Here is a 9,504-nt window from a genome sequence, read left to right on the forward strand (position 1 = left end):
GCGGTTGTCGGCTGCTGCGGCCGCGTGGGCGGCGCGGCGGCGAGGCCTGGTGGTGCTCCTGCCTCTCCCTTGGCGGCACTCGGCTTGGGGGCGTGGTGCTCCGGATCTCGGCGCTTCCCCGATGGGTCACCGTTCCTGCTCGGCTAGGCGGCGCGGGAGCCTCGGTGGTGCTTCGGTGGCCGGCGGGGAGGCTGGCGGACGCTGGATCTGGCCGGGCGTTCTTCGGGGGTTTTCTGCTGCAGCCTGTTCGTTGTCTCCGCGTGGTGCGGTTCCTGCGGCGTGGCGGCGGTGACCTCCTGCCCCAAGGCCTGGTGAGGGCGACGGCGTGAGGTCGGCCCGATGGCGGTGACGGTGGTGTGCGTCCAGGGCCCGACATCTGGTCGGGCGGGCGCGCGGGACGGCCTTGGCAGGGGCGGGCGCTGACGGGAGGCTCCCCTCGGTGCTCTGCGGTGCTGGTTTGGTGGAGGTTTTAGGGAGGTTTGATGGAGGTCTGTGGCTGGCCGGTACGGGCTGGTGGTGGTCGAGCATCTCAGGGAGAAATCCTTCTTCCGGCCTTTGCCGGAGCTGGCGACGGCGGCGCCTGTGGGCGTCGCGCTCTTTCCTGGAAGCGTCGTCGATGTATGGTGCTCCACCCCTCACCCCGCGGCCTTGGCTCCGGAGGGAAACCTCTGATCTGCGGGATCGGGCGATGAAGGCGTCTTCACGTCTTCTTCCTCCTTGGGCGCATCGTCTTGGAGCCGGCTACAACCTGAGACCGGTGGATGGCGGCATCTTCGCCGCATGGAAGGGCGGCATCTTCGCCGCGTGGGATGGCGGCATCTTCGCCGCGTGGAAGGGCGGCATCTTCGCTGCGTGGTTTGCTGAGGGGGCCGTTTCAGGGGCGCCGATTTCTGTTTGGCAACGATGATGGCGTCAAGAGGAGCTTGGGTCGCGGCTCGGGCTTTGGTAGTCGGATCTTCCCGGCGTGCCCGAGGTGCTCTTTAGGGCACGGTCGGCGCAAGTCCTGCATATTTCCCTTGTGAGGCTCGTCGTTAAAGTCGAAGTTGTCGGTTGTTGGCGCGTGTGGCCATCTGTTGGCATGTGCCGTCATTGCTCTGTGTAGCTGTTTGCGAGGGCGACTTGTTGGTGGAGCTCTATGGTGAAGTCGGAGTCGCCCGTTCGGAGATAACCGGTGATGACGATGACGCTTGCGACTCCCTGGCGGATGTCTTTTCTTCTTTGCAGCTCATGTTTCATGTCGGTGGCCAGGTTGGCCGGTGGTGTCCATGTTATATGGGTTGGGTTGTATTGGTTTTAGCCCGGTTTTCCGTCAATTAACCGGGCAATTCTTACTTCTTCTTAATCAATGAAAATGGCAAGTCTTTTGCCTCGTTTAAAAAAAAATGTGGTACGTGATGCATAGTACTCACATACTTGTGCACATATTAAACTAGTTAAGTATGTCCTGTGGATGAAGTCTGCGGACTGTACACATACTAGTTAATTAATCAGCAGTGACGATCCAATCAACCAAGGTGACCTGGTCTGTGTTATTTCCCCATCGACTTGCCCATTCTCTGCTAGCTAATTAGGATTTAGGAGTGGCCGGCTGCGTACATGCAAGGTGCGAAGAGATCAAGCCAAATTTGGATATTAGTTCAGTCACCTTCTGCGTACCCATTCTTTCCGAGATCACGTCAACTCAAAGTCTTGGTTCGTGCTGGGTCCAGATCCAGTGCATATCTTGTGACAAAATCAAAAAAAAAATTGAGGATGAGACAGAATCATATTGTACTAGCTAGGTTCTAATTCAGCCGACGCGTGTGCAGTGGGATTGAAGGGTGTATTTGTAATACGTAATCACTTCAAAATGAATGCCTGAGACAGGCAAATAAAAAAGAACCAATGTTTTTTCCTTGACACACCCTAATAACAGAAAAGTGTACCAAAATTCCGAATAACTCGAAAGAAAGTAAACACAAGGTGTGTGAACTTACTGTGCCTCGTTCCTAAAGAGTAATAATAACATAAACAAATAAAAGGAGTGGATGAGACAATTTTATCAGTTGTTTGTTTAACTCAAGAAAAGCATAATTATACAAATAAAAGTGCATTTGCGACACATTTATGAAAATAATAAAGATAAACCAAAACATTAACAAAATAGTAGTGGTTTACTAAACTCCAAATTTCACATGGAGGGACTGAAACAACGGGGAATACAAATTATGAGTAAAACTTGAAACAAATTAGGAACTTGTGTTTTATCAGTCCTGATCTGTAACATGACATTTTAGATGTTTTGAACGTATTGCATTCAAAATCAAAAGGCGAGGAGGTCCAACCCAAGAATTTTTCTACACAAGGTACAACTCATCTTAGAACCTTACATGCCGAAATGGGTTATATGAATTTATAGTTTGTTTTTACGAACCTCATCAAGTGGGCGGCACAATGTTCCTGTTGACTCATATAAAAGAGTTCCCTTATTTATAAATAAAACTAAACCAAAAATTAAACAATAATGTGATCGATAAAAAACACTCCCTAAAAGATATTATGAACCAGAGTTCTCCAAAATTCTTACATGCAGGTATATTGCATTTGTGATACCAGGATGACCTTGAAAACTTGTTCTAATCTCACCCCTCACAAGGTGAACAAAGTGAAGCCTTCGTCTCATCGATCTTCGACGACGGGGCCGGTGGATTCGCCTCCACTCTGCTTCTAGCTCCGGTGGCGGGGAAGGGAATCCTGGTACCTTGGCTCCGGTTAGTAGATAAGTTAGGGTTTAGTCCTCATAGGGGCGGCAGTCGGGTGGATGGCGGCATTTCTTCTTTGAGTCGCTCTTCCAGGTTCTGATCCTCCCCCAGTTCGTATTTTGGGACAAATTTAACGGAGCTTCGACATAGATTCCCATCGGCTCCTAGGGTGGCAAGGTTAGGGTTCTCGGCGACACGTCGACGAAATTTAGCGTCAGATTCTTTAGATCGATTCAAGGGTTCAACGGCAAGGATAACGACTCCAGGGCGATTGTCCTTAGGGGCACGTGCATGACGACTTTCTAGATGTCATCGATAAGGTCAAGTCGGCTCCGGTATGGGAAATGTGACAACGGCGTGTCCGCGGTCCGTTATGACGGCGGCAATGGCTACTCGTTGGTCCAGGAATCTTGATGTAATATTTATTATGTTTGAGGTGTTTTGTACTTCTGTTTGACCTTTATAATAGATCCGGGTCTTTTTAAAAAAATGCATATGAAAAACATCACGACTCAGATAAATAAAAGCCGGCAAAAAGGTACGTACATATATATCACTTTCTGTAATTATTAAAGAAAATCAAGGCAGGCCGCCCTGAATTTTCTTTGTTGGGGTGCCAACATGTAAGCATGAAAGCATCCCCACGCGATGGCTCTCCTTGACCAAACGGAGACCCCAAAGAAAGAGCTTCTCCGTTCTGTCCCACCCCACTCGACTAATCAAACAATTCCCACTTACTCCAACCCAAAGCCAATCCATCCATGTGATCCACCGATTCCCTCATGCTGATTGTCACCCACAAAAACAAATCCATTGCAGTACATCTTCTTGCCAGCTTCACTAAAAATATTCTATCGCGGTCACGGCGACCAAAAGAAGCGCGACGACGACGACGAACCCCACCTCAAGATGCTTCCTCCTCCGAGTCTTCCTCCTTCCTACCGAACCCCCACCCTCCCATGCCCCCTCCGCCTCCACTCTATATATTGATGTCCGCGCGCTTCCTCCCAGCCACGACCACTTCTCTACCTCATGCCCGTCTAGCTTCCTGGTCTTCTTCTTCGACTTCTTCCTCGGCTGCCGCCTGTTTGCCGATAGATTCGTTTCCATTCTCGAGCTACTGCGAATTCAAGGAAGACATGGACGAGCAGTGGATGATCGGGCAGACTTCCCTAAGCCTCAGCCTCAACGTCGGCGGGCCGCGAGGACCTCCTCCCGTGACCAGGGACCTCGTGGAGGAGGACTTCATGTCCTCCATGAAAAATCACGAGGTTGTGGCGCTGGAGGCGGAGCTCCGGCGAGTGGGCGAGGAGAACAGGAGGCTCAGCGACATGCTCCGCGCGCTGGTGGCCAAGTACGCCGACCTGCAGGGCAAGGTCAGCGGCATGATGGCGGCGGCGTCCGCTGCCAACAACCACCACCAATCGTCGACGACATCGGAGGGCGGCTCCGCGGCGTCGGCGACCAGAAAGCGCGCCCGCAGCGACAGCCTCGACACGGCCGGCCGCAACCCTTCGCCGCCGCTCGCCGCGGCCGGCAGCAGCGGCTGCTTCGCCGTCAGCGTCACCGTCGGCCCCGACCAGGCGGAGTGCACTTCCATCCACGAACCGTGCAACAGCAAGCGCGTCCGCGCCGACGAGGCCAAGGCCAGCCGTGTCTCCAAGCTCTACGTCCACGCCGACCCCTCCGACCTCAGCCTCGTAAGTAACGAACACCCAACAACTTCCGTCTATCTTCTTCCTCGTGGTCATCGATCGCAACCAAAGTTTCTTGCCGTCCACTATATAAGTCTATAACTAATCAATTTGCGCTTGGTTTTGACGAGCAGGTGGTGAAGGATGGGTACCAATGGCGGAAGTACGGGCAGAAGGTGACCAAGGACAACCCATGCCCGAGGGCCTACTTCCGGTGCTCTTTCGCGCCGTCGTGCCAGGTGAAGAAGAAGGTGCAGCGCAGCGCCGAGGACAAGGCCGTGCTTGTGGCCACGTACGATGGCGACCACAACCACGCGCAGCCGCCCAAGCAACAAGGCTCTGGTAGCAGGAAGAGCGGCGACGCAGCCGCCGTCCGCGCATCACCGGCGCCGGTGCTTGTCCAGCAGCTGCAGCGGAAGCAGGAAGCTTCGACGGCGGATCAGGTGGCCGATAGGAAGAACCTGGTGGAGCAGATGGCGGCGACGCTGACGAGGGACCCCGGGTTCAAGGCGGCACTCGTCTCCGCGCTCTCTGGTCGGATCCCTGTTGCTTGACCGGAAATCTGCCAGCATAGGAAAATATAGTCACATGAGGAGAACAATTTTGAGAGGAAAAACAGAAGAAAATACTACATGTATTATTGATGTATAAATGAATCCTGGACCCCCAAATTGAGGCCATGGGAACCAGATCCTCTAATTTAGGGAAGGAAAGTCATGATGATAGAGTGCTAGCCTAGTGTAAAATGAAGAAGAAAAGTTAGGGGCACGTTGTTTACTGTTGATATTTAGTGTAGGTATAAGTACTTTAAAATTAATTTTATTTCACCATCAATTTGTTTGTATGTAAATACTACTATAAATGTACACCATAGATTTGTAATTTACAAATTAATTTAAGTCATTTTAGCCTTGATCATATGGACTGAAATAAGTCGTAGCTTCTCTCACTTCTTTTCTGTATGTTGGAGGATCCAGTTCCGGGGCCACGGGGTGATGTGTGGAGCCCACACGTTCTGCATGGCTCTGTCATGTGGGGCGCATAGAGCCCCACTAGCACCTCTCTGCAATATATGATGTTGGATGACCCTAAAATCGATGGAGGGTTTTTTTTATCGTAGTCCTCAACATCTATGCATCATGGGGAAAGATCTCTTCTCCGTGGCGGAAGGGAGAAAACTACCAATTCTCAAAGGGTTGATTTCACCGGAATTTGCCTATAGACGAAGGACTTCGACGCCATCATCGTTCTCAACACCAAGGCATCGTGGGGAACATCTCCATCTACTTCATCACTATTATTTCCATCGACAACACTTACCCCGCCCCGTTTATGAACAATTGCTATAGATCGGTTATGGTTATCACTTCCTGGTGTTAATTGATATTTAGTAGTGATGTTTTCTTTGTTATTGGTGAATCCTTTGTACTTACAGATTGTTTATCATGTTCATACTCCACTAATCATATTCATTATTATTTCTTGTATGTAAAACACCATGTTCTTGTGGATGTGGGAGAAGCCTATTGTTGCTACTCATGTGAAATGGCATAAAGTTTGAAATTTGATAATACGATGTGGTGTAATTCTCTGGTGGTGATGTGTGAATGTGAACCACATGTTGCTTCACCTTTATTGGAATAGAATACATCATTATGATATAACAATTTTATGAGGGGAAGCCGGAATGATAGAATACCGAAACTCATGTCTAGTAGGGGAAGCCGACATGAGGAATGAATAGGCACCACACATTTTAATGTTATGGTTAGATGCATGCCAATGGTTTTCAACATATAAGGTTAGACTTTATCAACACAACAACACTCAAACAAAAAAAAGAATGCAGGGTTATGGTAGCAACAACTAGGTGATATTTATGCCTTCCTCCAGAATAATTTCATCACATAAGAGACAAAACCGACTTGTCCCTAGCACAATTAAGGACAAGCGAATTGCATGGTATACAGATTGTCCTCTGCCGGTCGAATCTTTATGTCTTCAGCAAGGTCCCCAGCCACATACATATTCTTGAAGAATCAATACTGGATATAGGCTGTTGATGTGTCTATTCAGGAGAGTAACTCTATTTTCTACAGATACACAGTAATGTTTTTTGAATGATACGATTTTTTTTGTTCAACTACGTGAACATTTTACACTGTATAAACATTTTCTCAAAATGTCACAAACTATTTTCTTGAAACATAGGAACATTAAAAAAGATCACGTACATTTTTTGATTGGTATGAACTATTTTTTTGAATTACACAAACATTTTTGCACATTCTACAGTTTTTTTAAATGTCACTTGCATTATTTATTGAAATGTGGGAAGATTTTTTACATGTCACATACATTTTGTTTAATGCTATCAACATTTTCTAGAAGTTGCACGGACAGTTATTAACATTGTGTTAAAACTTGGCTGAACGCGTGACAATGTTCTTCTAAATTTAAATAATATATTTTTCCATTTCAGAAATAGAAGTAAAATTAATTAAAAAACATGTGCCGGAGACCCAAGGCCCCTCCCATGAAAAATGCATTGCTACGTGATTTTTGGGCCTGGCCCGGTACCCGTGATTGTTGGGTCTTGGCAGTTGATGTGCTGGAGTCGTTGCAGATATTTCTCAAAATTGACTAAAAGAAAGATGTTTCTCAAACAAAAAAGGAGTCGTTCCACTGTTCGGCTGTACTGGAGGAGCTGATTTGTACTTCGATTGATGACCCACTATATCTTGCTCAAATCCCTGTATCATGTTTGATTGCGGTGGCCAGTTGGTTCCTATGGTGGGAAAGGAGACAGTGTGCAAAAGGAGAAAAGATACCTAACCTGAACGTTCTGCCTTATCAATACAAGCTCTTGCTCTTAACTTTTGTAGGGCGGGCACCGTTCAACTTCCGGCAAGAGAGGTAATGTGGGCTAAACCACCGCAGGGTACAGTCAAGTTGAATATAGATGCATCATTTGAGTATGAAGGGAGTACTGCTTCCATTGGCGCGATCTTGAGAGATGATGCTGGCGATTTTATTGCAGCTGAGGTCTCCTATATGGGTAAAAGAATTGATGCATATACAGCGGAAGCTATGGCTATGAAGAAGGGTATGCAACTTGTAGATTCTCTTGGTATTCATAAACAGCTAGTTCACACTGATTGTGCAGAATTGGTCAAGGAGCAGTTAATTCAATAGCGGCTTTGAGATTTGTAATAATTTTGGCCATGTTAGTTTTGAGCATTGTGCGCGTGAATCGAATCGCGTGGCTCATGAGCTAGTTAGAAGGGCTAGGGTTGATCCTCCGGGTGTGTTGAGGACAATCCTCCCTTTATCCGTAGCCTTATTTTGGATGATTTGTCATTATTTGAGATGAAATAAAATTATCCATGATGGTATTTCCTAAAAAAAAAGAGTCGTTGTATATTCTCAAAAAGAAAAAAGTAGTCGTTGCATGCTTTTCTCGAAAAAAAAAGGAGCCGTTGCGAGCGAGAAATAGCAGGTCCCTAGGCGGTCTGACCGGCCATGCAAGCATCGTCTCTCTCGTCAACAAAACACAGAGCCTCGCCGCGATTTCTTTGATTCTTTCTCGTATCCGGACCGGATCCACACATCTCCCACGTCGGACCATACGCTGCACGTGCGCACGACCTTACCATACCCGACACCAGAAGACAGAAACAAGTCTACTCGGCGGATCCTGCCGGGAGGATGGTAGAAGAAGAGATCCCCGTGGACGGAAACGACGGAGGATGTCGCTTCCGCTGCAACTGTTCTCTGCGCGCGTGCGTGCATGGCCTCTGGACTGACCGGCGTCTTGGCATGCATGCGTGCATGCATGAAGTTTCCGCATGCGCCGTGCGACTGGGTCTCTCTTCAGGTCGCCTCCCAAGATGAATCCAGAGCAAGAAGATGTCGCCAGCAGGGTAAGCAAGCAGGATGCAAAAAAACCTAGACCAGATAGTGGTAGACTTGAGGTACGTATATCTTAGCTGCCAACGGTAAGAGTATGCACCTAGTTGATCACCTTGATCTGTCACATCTACACGGCAAGTCAATTAAACTGTTGACAGAGCTTATCCATTCATAGTAATCTAGGGGCATGCTCCCAAGCTCCCACCTGTTTGAAGAATAATCTAAGTACAGTGAGTCTCCATCGGCTGGTCCCTGTCCAACGGACCTTCCAAGCTCGCGCGCCGGTTGACGATGAGACCGTTCCCGCAATCCAGTCCGGTCCAGCTCGGCGGTTAGCCGGACAGCCGCGTGCGTGATGTGACACGCACATTAATCTAGTCCAGTACAGCAGGAAAATAAGCAAGTAGTTTCACCTTGATCGTGACCACAGCAACTTCAGAAGCTTGAGAAGCCAGCTTGAGACTTTTCCGGCGACTGCGCTAAACCATGTGTACGTGGTTGGAACAGCTAGGCTAAAAATAAAATAGTTTCAGTTAAAAAGAGAAATTATTTTGTTTTTTTCGTCGGCAGAGGAGATCAGGGACCTCCGCGCCACCGCCTAATGAGCTGACCGTTTTTTTTAGAAAGCTCACAGCCTTTATTAATCTCTCTCTATTCTTTTTAGGAAAAGCCATCAAGGCGACTTTATTAATTTTCGAACATAGTTACATCGTCCACTAAGCAGATACAATAAAAGCCGGAGCATCTCCCGTCCAGACACAAGCCTAGAATCCCTCTACATGGGTAGCTAACAAATGAGCTACTCCTTCGGTCTTATAATATAAGACGTATTTTGACACTAGTATAGTGTCAAAAAACATCTTACATTATGGAACGGAGGGAGTACAATATTCCTCTCTCTTGGACAATGTTCAATGATCACACGAGGGAAGCTTATATCGCTGAAAAATCTCCATCATGCATAGTTTGAACAACGTCTAGACAACCCGAGTTGATAATTATCTTTTCGCATCCAACTTGACCTAGACAGGATGAGCCCAGTCTTTCAACGCTCTAGCTTCAGCAGTAGCTGCTGAGCTTACATGTTCAATTCTGTTGTTACTCGCGGCCACAAAGTGGCCATGATTAACTCTGAGCACAGCTCCCCGCCGCCCCCC

At 48.0% G+C, this 9,504-nt stretch overlaps 1 protein-coding gene across 1 annotated transcript; it reads left to right on the top strand.

Annotated features, from left to right (window-relative positions):
* Positions 1-3,767: 3,767 nt before the first annotated feature.
* LOC123160075 (WRKY transcription factor WRKY28) lies at positions 3,768-5,338 on the top strand. Its single transcript, XM_044577896.1, has 2 exons — positions 3,768-4,441; positions 4,570-5,338. Exons 1-2 carry the CDS (start codon positions 3,881-3,883, stop codon positions 4,987-4,989), a joined length of 981 nt encoding a protein of 326 aa, XP_044433831.1. The 5' UTR covers positions 3,768-3,880; the 3' UTR covers positions 4,990-5,338.
* Positions 5,339-9,504: the final 4,166 nt, after the last annotated feature.

Source organism: Triticum aestivum, chromosome 7B (assembly GCF_018294505.1).
Source record: "Triticum aestivum cultivar Chinese Spring chromosome 7B, IWGSC CS RefSeq v2.1, whole genome shotgun sequence".
NCBI lineage: Eukaryota > Viridiplantae > Streptophyta > Magnoliopsida > Poales > Poaceae > Triticum > Triticum aestivum.